General features: G+C 36.4%; 3 protein-coding genes across 3 annotated transcripts; 1 reads left to right on the plus strand and 2 right to left on the minus strand.

Annotated features, from left to right (window-relative positions):
• Positions 1 to 368: 368 nt before the first annotated feature.
• LOC146141113 (uncharacterized) lies at positions 369 to 2,902 on the minus strand. The gene is made up of 3 exons (XM_083392817.1): positions 1,612 to 2,902; positions 833 to 918; positions 369 to 377 (listed from the first exon to the last, which is right to left on the minus strand). The coding sequence occupies exons 1-3, from the start codon at positions 2,900 to 2,902 to the stop codon at positions 369 to 371; spliced, it is 1,386 nt and encodes a 461-aa protein (XP_083248943.1).
• Positions 2,903 to 7,746: 4,844 nt separating this feature from the next.
• On the minus strand, positions 7,747 to 10,831 carry LOC146141114 (uncharacterized). The gene is made up of 4 exons (XM_083392818.1): positions 9,277 to 10,831; positions 8,762 to 8,847; positions 8,326 to 8,389; positions 7,747 to 7,751 (listed from the first exon to the last, which is right to left on the minus strand). Exons 1-4 carry the CDS (start codon positions 10,829 to 10,831, stop codon positions 7,747 to 7,749), a joined length of 1,710 nt encoding a protein of 569 aa, XP_083248944.1.
• Positions 10,832 to 13,969: 3,138 nt separating this feature from the next.
• LOC146141115 (uncharacterized) lies at positions 13,970 to 15,673 on the plus strand. Its single transcript, XM_083391949.1, has 3 exons — positions 13,970 to 14,282; positions 14,663 to 14,912; positions 15,058 to 15,673. The coding sequence occupies exons 1-3, from the start codon at positions 13,983 to 13,985 to the stop codon at positions 15,663 to 15,665; spliced, it is 1,158 nt and encodes a 385-aa protein (XP_083248075.1). The 5' UTR covers positions 13,970 to 13,982; the 3' UTR covers positions 15,666 to 15,673.
• Positions 15,674 to 15,735: the final 62 nt, after the last annotated feature.

Below are 15,735 nucleotides of genomic sequence, written 5' to 3' on the forward strand. Positions count from 1 at the left end.
AAATAACCTTTGTGGTAGATAAAAAAAAGTATGTAACATAACATGATACGTACCAGAAAAAACAAGAACAAAAACACTGGTGTTGACAAATAAAGCACTTTTAACAGGTTACGAAAAATTGATTATACATTGTTCAACAAGTTACAATATTGATAAAACACACCGCTATTTCTGTTTGGCAATTTTCAGTTTCATCAAACATCGAAGCATCCATATAAAATGATAAGGCAGCCTGGAAATGAGGAACGGCTTTGCGATAATCACCGATTTTCTTGCAACACTTTCCAATATTAAAGTGGCAATTCGCAAGATCAATGCCGGATCGTAAAGGAAGCTCTTTTTCAAAAATATTAACAGCTTTTTCAAGATTATTCAACCTTTGGAGACACAATGCAAACAAGTTATAAACAGTAGCGTATTGTTTATCAGTTTTGTCCCGAGTTATAACAGAGTCCAAAATCTGTAGACACGAATCCCAGTTTTCAGCAGCAAGTTCGTCGTGGCCCATACATGAATGGCAATGTGCAATATAGTGGTACTCTATTGCAATGTCTTTAATGCAAATGTTATCTGTTGACAATTGCTGTCGAATTTTCAAAGCTATTTGAAATTTTTCCAAGGCGGTGTGACAATTGGATAAATTTAAATAGCACTTTCCTAGTTTGCTCAACCGCCCAGCTTTAAATAACATGGGATTCATCTTTTCAGCAATTAACTTGATAAACTTAACGTGGTCCAATGTCTGTAGACACAATTCAAAATTGCGGGCAGCATTTTCATAATCCCTTAGCTCTATAAAGCATGAAGCAATAAGATTGTAGCATATCGCAACCTGTTCGTCGCAGGTTTCATCAACTGACAGACGTTTTCGTATTTCCATTTCTTTTAAGAATACAGTAAGTGCAGTGTGATAGTCGGCTAATTGATAATAGGAGGTTCCAATATTGTTTAAGCACGTTGCTTGGAACGCCATGTTATTTGGCGCCGCTTCTTTGGCTTTATTGAAAAGTCTAATTGCCTCGTCATTTTGTTTTAAAAAAGAGTGGCAATATCCTCCCTGATATAATGTGTCACTATCACATTGATCGGACAGCTTTTCTGTTTTGCGAAAGCTCTCAAGTGCGAGTTCATATTGTTGTGATTTGTATAAGCAGAACGTGTATAAAGTCTTAGTTTTTAAATCACGAAAACTTAATTGACTTGGTTCCTGCCCTGTCTCTTCAGCCCATTTATCAAACACTTTAACAGCCTGATCATACTGTTGTAGGTACCTATAGCAACAAGCCAGATATGGAAAGCAACTGTAATGTATGTCTTTGTTTGACGAAGTGTTTAACAATTTTTTACATCCGTTAATGGCATCTTGATACTTGGTAAGGCAATAAAATAAAACAGCGTCACCCAACAACTTGTAATTTTCTACAGTTTCGTCCAATTCCACTTCAAACTTCTTTTTTAAAAAGTGCTGAAGAACAAATACTGTTTTTAGAAAAGAAATAGCGTTGACTGAACCAAATCGTTGAACAAGGCTAGGATATTTTTCTTTGGTAATAGAAGAGACGAGATCAGATTGCCTATCGTGTTGCGTATAACGCTTGAGTCTAAACTCACACGACAGTACAACAGCGTAGAATAGTTTATCAGCAAACTCAGATTCAATATAACGTTGTTCTTTCAACTCGCGAATAATATCAAAAGATGAGTTGGATTCAAGCCTTTTATGTCTTCCCAAAGCAGCAATGTACAAACTGATACTGCGGTAAACGATTCTTTTGGTATTTAATTGACTGCTTGGATCGTACACCTTTTCGTAATCAGTGGACAGTTGTAACAGATCTTTTTGAATTTGATCTTTAAGATTGCTGTGATTTTCGAAACTAAGTGTTCGACTTTGTTCTTGAAACGCGTCGAAAATCGACTTTTCGCCTGAAACAAAGCAGGTCTTCGTAAGAATATCAGAAAGATGGTACCCGTTCTTCAAATCAACGTCGCTATTCAAATAATCTAACATAGCGCTGACTGGTTGAATTAGTTCGGTGTGCCAATCTTTTTGGGCAGTTTTTGGTCTTCCAAGGGGAAACTTGCAAGCATGTGGCATCATTCCATCAAATGATATGCCTTGTGGAGTATATGAGTCAAAGAACCAATTTTCACCGTTTTCTGTTTCGTTAATGAACGGCAAAGCTACGCTTGGTATTATAGTTTCACCGAACCTTACAACTACAACTTGAAATATCACTGCTACCCAACGAAAAAATTCTAGTATTTCTTCATAATCTGGCAAATTTTGAACACCTTCTTCCAACAAATAGATGTGCTCGAAATCTGAATACGGAGTGATTTCATTTCTAGCAAGTGATCCCATTCCAACCAAAGCATATTTACAAGGAGCTGGACCTGTAGCTTCCACACAAAACTCCATAATACTCGCCATGAGAAACTTGTATTTTTCTGTGATGATATTTTGCAAATTCTCTGTCATTTTAGCTTTCTCTTCAGTGCTATTTACAAGAGAAATTGATTTTAATCCAATAGTTTTCACCCAACACCTAAATTCTTTCATTTCAGACACAGATGCTTCAACAAGTTGCTTCAAACTGTCCACACTGGTGTCATGGCTGCCAGCAAGTTGAAGAACACGCGAACAAAGCTCATCGAGATCTTTCTCAACCTTAGCAACGTTGTCAGGTTTTCGTATGACAGCTGCCTTTAACAACACGGCGCTTCGAATGAGAGATATTTTCTGTTCGCGTCCATCTGTCGTAATCGCTTTTTTATGGTACAATTGACCAAGTTCATGAAGAATATTTGCAGACTGTTTTACATCACGTTCCTTTCCATTAGCGTAACAAAGTTTCTTTAATTGATTTGATGAAGATTCGATTGAATTTAAGTTACTCATGATAATGACTGTATCAATACGTCTGATTTGAACAAACAACTTCCTGTTGATATAAAATAACGTTTACAGTGCACACGTAGTTGAACAAAATACATCAAGTGATCGCAACTGATTTAACACGCTTTGTATCTGACATTAAATATTCATATTAATTCATCGAACCACCACGTACATTTAAGTCACCTTGCTCCTATTAACTTCAGTACTAAAACACCAAGTCTTGCTCTGGCTTGCACGTTAAGCGGAACGTATGTGGACGAACACCAGTTTCGCTTTTTAATATTTGCACGGTATTCTTTCTCCAAACAGCGGTTTATCCAAAGACCTACATTGAACGTGAACAAATTTTATTAACGTCGTAACATAATGTACAATTGAGCCGCCCTTTCGCTAATGCTATTCAGTATTAAATCACCAAGTTTTGCCCAGGCTTGCTACTCAACCAAATGTAAGCTGAGAATAAAATACCCAGCTTTTGCCAGCATAAATTAAAAATTTACCAGTTTAATATTATGTCGCCTTAACATTGGTGTGAACAAATTTCTTGAGCGATTTTGAGATATTGCCATTTCTAGCCATGATAATGGATAAGTCAATATGTCACTTCTTTTAACGAACAATTCCTGATAATATAAGTTTAGTTTTTTGCATTGCACGCGTCTTTGAATAACTTGTATGGGGTTAATAAAATGATGACGGTGTAAGTAATTCGAAACCGTGTCAAAACCGCTTTTGAATGACAGCAAGAATGTTTTCCTTCCTAAACATTTGTAACACAACAGTACAATACAACCGACAACCGTACATTTATGGCGCTCGTCGCTGATAGGCTACAGTACAAAAATCACACTACTTTAGCTTCTTACAGGGCGCTTCACAGTAATTTTGTACAGCACAAACGAAAAGGTTGCACAGATCAGTGCTTTCAGTCAAACTTTCCACTACAAAGTCATTAAAATATATTGGCTGCGGGCACACTAGGCGTGTTTCAACAAAGGTTCCGTTTGTATATATCACGTGTTTACCCCAGGATGTTAGTATATTAGGTTGCAAATGACTTGTTCACAACACCGGCTTCTAGGAGCAAAAACATTGTGTTTATCCCTAATAATGTGCTTGTCTAATCAGGATGCTAGATATCATGTGTTTACAAGGAGAAAATATTCCGTATATTAGGAAGTAATCTGGCGCTGATCTAGAATCCTACAGCAGGGTTAAGACAATTGTTGAAGCAATGCACAATACTTGGCTTAGGGTGTCGGTTAGTGTTTTGGTAAGGGTGTGGGTCAAGTATTATTCTTTAATAATATTGCTTAACCTACCCAAAACCCAAACGCTAACTTGTACCCAAACCCAAATAATGTTTGCTGTGGGAGTATTGTAGACCAGCGCCAGATTACTTCCTAAAATACATACATTATTTCTGAAGTTATGCTATCACCAGGAAAGATTCAACTTTCTGCACCAAGACTTTAAATAACTAAACATTTTGCCCCATATAAAATGGTGAAACGCAACAACAACCAACAACCTTACAATACAAAGCCAATTATTACGTCAGAAGTTAACAATGGGCGGAAAACTTCTACAAAATGGCAGTACGAAAATGGCATTTAAGCTTAAATGCTACATACAGTATTACAGTGCTGTTTGTTACCGTACTATTTTTATGTAAACTGTTTATAAAATTTTACGGGAAGTACTTGGACGTAACGCCCCGTTGTGTGCGTTCAGCGCCTCCCAAATGAGACAAAGACCTAAAACGCCCCCTTGTAATTCGCCAACGCCCCCCTTGTAATTCGCCAAGGGGCGGTACCTCCAACCAGGCAGGCAGAATCTTGCCAGTCTTATGGTTACGAGCATTGTTGGGCTAAATTCTTCGATTTTCTTGGTCGCGCCCCTAATGATAAATGATATATTCGTCTAAGGCAGTGCTTCTCAACCTATGAGTCGCGACCCAAAATCGCTGTTTGATTTGGTTGGGTCGCCAACCGCAGTAGTTTATATGTTTATTGAGATTGGTTCTGAGAAATATTTCTCAATTAAGAAAATTAAGGAAGCAATACAAATAATGTCTTATAATAATTCTTAAAATCTGAAATTGTTTATGCTAATGCCTATTTTTTGTTCGCTTGCAAGAATCTAGTTTTTATTTCGCTTACAAGAAAAAAACAATTGGGTCGAAAAAGCTCAGTCGTCATACTTACACTTAATATTTGGGTCACCGCGAAAAAAGGTTGAGAAGCACTGCTCTAAGGAATGTATCAACCTTGCCATGTTCAGGCAATAAACAAGACTATACTAACAAGTAATTGTATAGCAAAAAGTTGCGCCGTAGGCACAAACTTTTTTGTGACATAAAGAAATACATAAGGGGTATTCTGAAGTACAGCGGGGACTGGAGGCGCACATGTCCACTTTTCTTACTCTAACACTGTTACATAGATAAGCTGTTTGAGGTGAACTCATGTACACATGCAGCTCTAAATCAAATTCTTAAAATTGGGAGAGTTTTTTTTAACGACATCCAAGTTAATAAAAAAATTGTTTGCCGAAATCACACAGTGAAGTGAAACATACTTTAGCATGCATAGTGCCTTTGGGCTGAATAGATATGCTTTAGAGACACAACCATAGTGAAACGAGCCGGAGTTCGCGCAAAGCGCAAATTTTTTTTGCGTTTACATAATTAAAACAGTCCAAAATATAGTTTAAGCCTTAGGTGGAGAAGCATGTCCTGGTACATCCTTGATATGCCCGTGGGAATGTGATACCTGTCTATTTAACAAGAATGGCGACTATCATAATTGCTTTTTAAATCAATAAAGAAGTACTTGTCAAATCAAAGTAAAACTGCAAATACACAACGGTTCTATCGAATTTAGTGCTTTATTAACTAATAAACAATCTATATACTTAACACTGGCTTTTCCCTGCTAAACAATTCGTGCTTCGTACATCCGTAACTTTTTTCAGAATGGCACAAAAAAATTAATTCCTGCCAATTTTAGTGCATAATTTTTCTACATATAAAGCAAAATATATTGGATTTGAATTTGTGTAAAATAAGCACAAGTTATTTTTTGAAAACCAATCTTTCCAAAGAAAATTACACAAAAAATTTTTTTGGACCATATTCTTCGGTTTTCAGCCTGATTCTTCGGCCGACAAAGTCGCCAAGTCGCCAGCGTTCTGGTATACCCCACGCTGGGAACCTCTGTGTTACACTAAAGAACGGCCGTTTAACATGTTATACTATAAAAAGCGATGTAGTCCCTGTAGTTATACTAATTCAATGACACATTTTTTTAAGGTTTGAGAATGCGTAAAACATATACTAGGCGATTAGGAATCATGCTTGAGATTGGAATGTCTTGTTGCTAATTAAAAGAGTTTTTCCAAACGTATCCACAGTAGTACACTGTAAGATGGGTTTGGTATTTGAAAAGTATCACATTAAATTACGGCAGTTTTAAAGGAAAAAGAGGCGACTGTTTTGTATACTTTTATTTCCTTATTTTTACCTTTTTGAATACTAACAGCCTCAAACCAAAAATTTCAAAAATATACAATTTATTCTTACGATTTTTATACATTGTACACAGTAGAGCGTAAAACATGCGAATATTTATTATAAGGTACAACAATATGTTAGCAATTTCACTGCACACTCTACATGGCAGAATATTTAAACTTGTTTAGCTAATGCTTTGTTAATTGGGCGGAGCGAAACAAAAACAAAAAAGATTTCCGAAATTTACAAATTATTGTTTGTATTTTTAATCATAGAATAAACACTATCACAAAGATATCTGAATATTTTTTGTAATGTACATCAAAACGTTAGCGATTTCACTACACGCTTGTCTATATAGCAATGTTTGACGAATTCTTAACCTCGATGTATTTTTGCAGGCGTGAACGGATGTAGTCGTCTTTACGGCGAATGCAATCACCTCTGCATTCCGCTGGCGAGGTCTCGAGTGTACAAATGCCCGCCCAACGTAGAGAATTGCGACGAACAGTAATGAGAAGGGCTGCAATAGGCGATGATCAACCGAAGCGTAAATCTTTTGTATGTACATAGCAAGGCTGCGCGATGCCACAAAACAGTCAAGCACCAAAGCACTGGCCTTACGCCTTTCCAGTAAACCAACGCATTCTACAACAAATAAACTGCTTCTGGCGTTCAGGTTTTGGTCGTCAACCCTACTTGGATTTTTGTGGGTGTTATTTTCGTACGTTGAATTGTTATTACGTTTCATAAGTGGATTTAAATTTGGCATTTACTTGGTTTAGCTTGTCGGCGAGCATTCGTCTTTGTACAGTTCGATTTTGTAATTGCGTTAGACCAGTAGTGTGCGTTAGCCGTTGGCGAAAAACGCAAACGAATAAAATGTCGAAATATATAGTTTTCATTTTGGAATGGATTAATGGAATGGTTATCGCCGCATACAAATGACCTACATTGGTCGATAAATTTGCAATAAAAAATTAAATACAAGAGAGCATGTAAGATCGAGAATTAAAAACTACAATTGGGTAATGACAAATTAAGCACTTTAATTAGAACACGAATAAAATGCTGCCTTTATAAGACTAAAACTATTTTTTAAACATCATTGATAAAACACACCCCATTTCTATTTGGCAGTCATCAGTCTCTTTAACCATTAAATCTTTTTCATAAAGTGACCTGGCAGCCTTGAAATGTCTAACGGCTTTGTGATAATCACCGATTTTCTTGCAACACTTTCCAATATTAAAGTGGCAATTCGCAAGTTCTATGCCGGATCGTAGAGGAAGCTCCTGTTCAAACATCGTTATAGCTTTTTCAAGATTGTTCAGCCTTTGGAGACACAATGCAAATGAGTAATAAATATCTGCGTATTGTTTATCAGTGTGCTCTCGAGTGGTGACAGAGTTCGAAATCTTAAGAAACAAATCCCAGTTTTCAGCAGCCAGTTCATCGCATTCTAGACCAACGTGGCAATGTGCAATATTACTGTAACCTATTGCAACAAGCTCATCGCAACTTTCGTCTGTTGACAGTTGCTTGCGCAAATCCAAAACCTTTTTAAATAAAATTAAGGCCGGCTGGGAACCAAGTAATTTATGATATGTTTTTCCTTTCATATTTAGACAATTTGCCTTTAACGCTAGGTTGTTCTGTGATCCAGTTTTGGCGTCGACACTTTCCAATATTTGCAGACAAAGGTCAATATATTTTACAGCCTTTATGTGATCCCCGCATTCCATAAAGCAACAAGCAATATCCTTGTAACATTTTGCAATACTTGTATCACAATTTAGGTCTGTTGATAATTGCCTTAGTATAATCAAATTATCTTTATATGCTTCCAAAGCTGACTTGTAGCTGTGTAATTTAAAACAGGCCTGGCCCTTGAGATTTAGACAAGTACCTTTAATTTCCATCACTTTGTTAGGTGTTTTCGCGTTAGCATTGTTTTCATCAGTGTGCAAAACCTGTAAACACAAGTTACAGATTTCCGCAGCTTTATCATAACTTCCCAGATTTATTTGACACTTTGCAACTTTGTTGTAACAAGCCGCCACGTTCTCCCGATATTTGTCTATAGTTGGTATTTTGTTGCGGATGCTTAACTCTCTTTCAACGATATTGAGAGCGGTTCGATAATTGCATAAATTAAAATAGCAATATCCTAGTTTGCTCAACAGCTCAGCTTTAAATAACAAGGGATTCATCTTTTCAGCAATTAACTTGATAAACTTAACGTGGTCCAATGTCTGTAGACACCACTCAAAATGGCGTGCAGCATTTTCATATTCCCTTAGCTCCATAAAGCATGAAGCAATAAGATTGTAGCATATCGCAACCTGTTCGTCGCAGGTTTCATCAACTGACAGACGTTTTTGTATTTCCATTTCTTTTGAGAATACAGTAAGTGCAGTGTGATAGTCGTCTAAATCACAATAGGAGCTTCCAATATTGTTTAAGCACGTTGCTTGGAACGCCATGTTATTTGGCGCCGCTTCTTTGGCTTTATTGAAAAGTCTAATTGCCTCGTCATATTGTTTTAAAAAAGAGTGGCAATATCCTCCCTGATATAATGTGTCACTATCACATTGATCGGAAAGCTTTTCTGTTTTGCGAAAGCTCTCAAGTGCGAGTTCATATTGTTGTGATTTGTATAAGCAGAACGTGTATAAATTCTTAGTTTTTAAATCACGAAAACTTAATTGACTTGGTTCCTGCCCTGTCTCTTCAGCCCATTTATCAAACACTTTAACAGCCTGATCATACTGTTGTAGGAACCTATAGCAACAAGCCAGATATGGAAAGCAACTGTAATGTATGTCTTTGTTTGACGAAGTGTTTAACAATTTTTTACATCCGTTAATGGCATCTTGATACTTGGTAAGGCAATAAAATAAAACAGCGTCACCCAACAACTTGTAATTTTCTACAGTTTCGTCCAATTCCACTTCAAACTCCTTTTTTAAAAAGTGCTGAAGAACAAATACTGTTTTTAGAAAAGAAATAGCGTTGACTGAACCAAATCGTTGAACAAGGCTAGGATATTTTTCTTTGGTAATAGAAGAGACGAGATCAGATTGCCTGTTTTGTTGAATATAACGCTTGAGTCTAAACTCACACGACAGTACAACAGCGTAGAATAGTTTATCAGCAAACTCAGATTCAATATAACGTTGTTTTTTCAACTCTCGAATAATATCAAAAGATGAGTTGGATTCAAGCCTTTTATGTCTTCCCAAAGCAGCAATGTACAAACTGATACTGCGGTAAACGATTCTTTTGGTATTTAATTGACTGGTTGGATCGTATACCTTTCCGTAATCAGTGGACAGTTGTAACAGATCTTTTTGAATTTGATCTACAAGATTGCTGTGATTTTCGAAACTAAGTGTTCGACTCTGTTTTTGAAAATCGTCGAAAATCGATTTTTTGCCGGAAACAAAGCAGGTCTTCGTAAGAATATCAGCAAGATGGTATCCGTTCTTGAAATCAACGTCGCTATCCAAATACTCCAACATAGCGCTGACTGGTTTAATTAGTTCGGTGTGCCAATCTTTTTGGGCAGTTTCTGGTCTTCCGAGTGGAAACTTACAAGCATGTGGCACCATTCCATCAAATGATATGCCTTGTGGAGTGTACGAGTCAAAGAACCAATTTTCACCGTTTTCTGTGTCGTTAATGAACGGCAAAGCCACGTTTGGTATTGTAGTTTCGCCGAACATTACAACTATAACTTGAAATATCACTGCTACCCAACGAAAAAATTCTAGTATTTCATCATAATCTGGCAGATTTTGAACACCTTCTTCCAATAAATAGATGTGCTCGAAATCTGAATACGGAGTGATTTCATTTCGGGCAAGTGATCCCATTCCAACCAAAGCATATTTGCAAGGAGCTGGGCCTGTAGCTTCCACACAAAACTCCATAATATTTGCCATGAGAAACTTGTATTTTTCTGTGATGATATTTTGCAAATTCTCTGTCATTTTAGCCTTCTCTTTAGCGCTATTCGCAAGAGAAATTGATTTTAATCCAATTGTTTTCACCCAATACCTAAATTCTTTCATTTTAGACACAGATGCTTCAACAAGTTGCTTCAAACTGTCCACACCGGTGTCATGGCTGCCAGCAAGTTGAAGAACACGCGAACAAAGCTCATCGAGATCTTTCTCAACCTCAGCAACGTTGTCAGGTTGCCTTATGACAGCTGCATTTAATAAGACGGCGCTTCGAATAAGAGATATTTTCTGTTCGCGTCCATCTGTCGCATCAGCGTTTTCATGGTACAATTCACCAAGCTCATGAAGAATTTTTGCAGATTGTTTTACATCACGTTCTTTTCCATTAGCGTAACAAAGTTTCTTTAATTGCTTTGATAAAGATTCGATTGAATTTAAGTTACCCATGATAATGGACGAATCAATACGTCATTACCTTATTTTAACAAACAATTCCTGTTAATGCCAAAGTGACGCTGTAAGTAATTCGCAATCGATTCAGAACATTTTTGAATGACAGCGACAATAATTTTTTCCTAAACATTGTAACACTACAGTACGGTGCCCGCCGCTGATAGATTACAGTACAAACATGTTTAGGCCTAGAGAAGGTATTATATATAATAAAGCTTTACCCGCAAGACGTTTGATTCGTTTTGCGGTAACAGAGATAATGGGTATCGTATAATGTCGAAATTGTTAGGAATAATTATTATCCAAAAAGCATGCACAGCTTGCACTGGCCTTGCCGATTTAACCTGGATACTGTGAGCAGCGCAGCGCTTTAAACGCTGTTAAAGGGCATTATATAGCCGTCAAGCTTAATCAGTTAGAATATCCAAGCTATACAATAAGCTCGTCGTAATAAAATGAGAAATTTAAATTAACACTTGGATTTAAATTTAAAAATGAAACACAACATTTTTTTTAAGTTTTTTACATACTCGTTCAAAGCACGCAATGAAATCACTAAATTGCAGAAACTTGTAAGTAATAGCGACCACATATAAAGGCTAAGGTGACCCTATATGGGGTCGCGACTCACAGGTTGGGTACCATTGCTCTACAATACATCCTGGCTTGTTGTAATTTGCTGATCTAACTTATAACTGTATATCTGTGCGCCAAACAGGCTAACAACGAGTCATAAATCGTTATCTGTCGTTCTGCACCTGGAAATGGGGCACATTTCTGCTACGAACTATTTTACTTTGTCTGAAAGTTTTCCCACGAAATAATTATGCGAAAAACTAATTGTTAACCGGGTAAAGCTAAACTTTGTGCACGTTGAACTGAACACCAACGACTTGTACATACTGTGTTCCCATTATGAAAGTTAAATATTAAACTATAACACACAAGCCTCTACACCAGCTCCTCTTTACCGGTGCGTTATTGAACGCTGCCATATGTGGACAAAAAAATCCGAAAAAATCTTCAAAATGACGTTTTGATTCGAACTTGTATCATCATCACTTAATGTGGTTCGAATTGTAAAGTTGATGTCGATTTACTCGACCTTTTTGGCTTTAAAATTTATTATCAAGCTACATTAGAGATCAGTGCATAATGTACTTAAATAAACATATGTTTTTTTCAAATATTTTATGCATTTTTCTTCAAATTTGCTCATTCACCCGACAGTTGTTTAAAGATAAATAAAACTATGAGGCCCATGAAATACAAACTTGCAAGTATTTTAAATAAAATACAGGTCTATCCCAAACATTGGATCTCGTTTTGCTCGCCAGGTGCGCCTCCAGGTTTTTAGAGGTGTACAGGTGCGCCGTGAGGTAAAAAAGAATAAGAAACACTGCTTGGCATTCCACCAGAGCCAGTTTCACAAATCAAAAACATTTAAATAGTAAATTGTTTTATATTTTAAAAATCGGTTACTAGATGTTTCAAATCCGATATGACAGTACATATTTTATAAATGTTAAATTGTTTGGTTTGCGTGTCGCAAGCAACTTCCTAAACGTCCCAAACGATTGAATTTTAGAAACTGGTGAACAACTCATATCTTTCTAGCGAATGAACAAAATAAAAGTTTTAACCGCAAGAGGCGGTATAGATCCATTTTTTCGCATTAAGCTTCTCCATCAAATTTTTGACGTTCTTCCCGGCAAATAAAATAACTTGAAACATGGCCAGCCTAGCGGGATCGCCTAAAAACTATACCGGCATATAGCTACGAGTACTAAGGTCTAATCATAGGGAATAAATAGCATTGTATCTGCAAGTACATGTCTAACGTAACACTGGGCGTGATTTCACGTCTTTCGACGTTGCTATCTTTAGTGTGATTTTACAAGCGTCAACCAATGCTTTGTTGATTTAGCGACGCGAAATTATCACGCAGCATCAATAATGTCGAACGCAAATCGACCTAAAACACCAGCAGCCCACAATACATCGCATTCAAACATTGATCGTCTATTACATCTCTAACAAAGGCTGACGATCAGCAGCAAATGCCGCACAGCTAAATAAAGATTTCCACAAATGCCTTGTTTTTTATGGTAAAATAAATTGTCAAAAGGTCGCGCACATAACGGTAACCTGACCCGTAACAGGACGTACCGATTGTTTGTTGTGTCCCGCGCATCGCCGGTATGCAGGCTTCCATGACGTCACAAACTCTTCTATTACGTCACAAAGCGTCGTTTCAAAATTGTTTGGTTTTAGTTGAGCGTGGAAGGACGTTCGAAGACCCTGTTAATTTTAAGGTTTAATTCAACGAAGAAAAAGTATGTGAACAGCGACTAAAACACAATTTTGAGGCCAGTCTATCAAAGATACCTTTGGTTTCCTTTGCCTAAAAATAAGGATTTACTTGCTTATGTTGAATACGCAATAATCTACGTTTGCCGCATATGTATATTACATCACCAATAGTACAGTAGTAGCTTAAATACGGCTCCAATCTAGCTAGATGTACACCAAGCAAACCTCAACTGATCACAATTTATATAAAATAAACAAAAAAGTGTTCCTCAATATGGTAAAAAACGCATTTAGTTTTTAACGTAAAATGTTAGTAAGAAGATTAAACACAAACGTACGTTATTTTAGGTAACAGTGTAAATTACCTGTTACAAGTCTTGGCTTATTGTTGTTCAAGTCAGTTTGGTAAATTAAAGCAGAAAACTTAAGATTACAGCAACAACACAGCTAATTTTTAGCAAAGAAATTCTAGCCAAAATTTTCCGAACTTTAGTAAAGTTTGCCGCTGCCAAATTGTCTTGTTACGTACCACCGGGGTAAAATATATTTTTTTACCATGTAAGGTCTTAAAACGTTTTACGTAAACACACTTTTTAAACTTTGTAGAAATTAAAATATAAAAACCAAAAACAAAGTAAAATTCTTAATAAAATAGTGTTTTCAGCTGAATTTTAAACCTTTGGAAAATGTTAAATAGGATATATTACTTTCCAATACCAAACCACAAGATGTAAATTTTCACAACACAGTTCCAAACTTGCAATTCAACTCACACAACATCAATGAAATAAGCGTTTTTTTTATGATTACAGTGTTTATTTAATCTAAAATTATGAAACCAGGTGTGCAACTTACCCTTGGTTTATTAAAACCCGATCTTGCCGGTAATCCAAGAATCGTAGAAATGATACAAAAGCAAATTCTGCAAAACGATTTTTACATCTTGAAACGCAGAGAGGTGCGTTGGCAAGAAAAGCAGTCCAAGATTTTCTACAAACAGCACGAAAGTCGCTTTTTCCACCAAAGATTGGTGGAATTTATGGCCAGTGGCCCAATTATCGCCCTGCTTTTGGCCAAAGAAAATGCAATTGCTGATTGGAGAAAGCTTCTAGGCCCAACAAAAGTATATAAAGTATGTGGACACTTTTTTGGTGAGCTTTTCTATTGTTTGGGTAGTAAACTTTTTTACTAAATTGTTGCCATTTAAAGCATTATCCTATAACAGGGTTGCCACAAATTCCTTGAATTTGTTTTATTTCAAGTTATGTATTACAAAGTGCTCTACTAAAACTTTGTTTACCCTTTTTAGTGTGTTGACAAAGGTATGTTTACTGTTTACCGTTCAGCTTATATTAAAAATGTCATGCAATTCAAATTTAGATCTTTGAAAATATATACATTTTAGGTAAATATTTTTTATTTAAAGTATGGTAAGTGCAATTTTGTATAAACGAATACAGCAAATTTTAAAGATTTATTGTAACATTACCAAACATTTTTTAATTTCTTTAGACCCAATATACTGACCCTGACACTATTAGAGGCAAATTTGGTTTAACGGACACCAGGAATTCAATCCATGGTTCAGATTCCCCAGAATCTGTTCAGCAAGAAGCATCACTTTTCTTCCCAGATGTTTGTATCGAAGAAGTAGAAAACAAAACCATAGTGGATAATTTGGTTTTCAATGCACACTGTGGTATTCACACAACACAAATTATAGCACAAAGCAAGACATCATTCTTTGCAAATGAAAAACCAGGTAGTTGTATATCAATTATTTTTAATAAAATACAAAATATCAGATATATAAAAATAATCATAACACAAAGTTTGTTAAAAAAAATAATTGTGCATTTATTGATAAGCTATTAGTTTCACCAACAGTGGAATTCCTTTTTGTTTAGAACAGCTTCAACATAATTTGGGAGATGGTGCCTTTTGGTCAAAACATTATGAAGAGTCGAAAAGCCCCATGGAGTGGTTTGTTGGGTTTAAAGAGCTGGATGACTTGTTTAAGACTTTGTTGCTTGACAACCCCTCCTATCATACTTTACTAGATATTGGCTGTGGCTTATCAACACTTGCTCTCAATCTGTCACATTCCTATCAGCGTTTAGATGTTTACTGTTTGGACACATCAGTGGAATGCCTGAAGACTCTATGCCAACAGCAGAGTTTTGATAGCAACTGCACGTTTATTGTTGGCGATGCTTGTCAACAACTCCCGTTTGATAATAGTTTTATGGATGTTGTTATTGACAAAGGGACCTCGGATGCTGTTTGCAGACATTCAATGGATGGCAAGAAAAATTTTCAAAGTATGCTTCAAGAAGCCTGGAGGGTTTTGAAGGCGAATGGAACCTTGGTTCAAATTACAACAGAACAACCAGATGTAAGATTGGACCAGCTGAGACTCAGCCAGTTGCCAGGGAACAGCATTTCATTCCAGACATTAAGTGCAGACAGTAATGGTCTGCCTGTGTTTTGTTATTTAATAAAAAAGGTTACATAGTCTCCTTTTTTAAAATAATATTTGCCTGGTGATGTACTTCTGTTTTATCCTAGTGTGACTGGCAAGAGGT

This window comes from Ascidiella aspersa, chromosome 6, assembly GCF_963924565.1.
Source record: "Ascidiella aspersa chromosome 6, kaAscAspe10.2, whole genome shotgun sequence".
NCBI lineage: Eukaryota > Metazoa > Chordata > Ascidiacea > Phlebobranchia > Ascidiidae > Ascidiella > Ascidiella aspersa.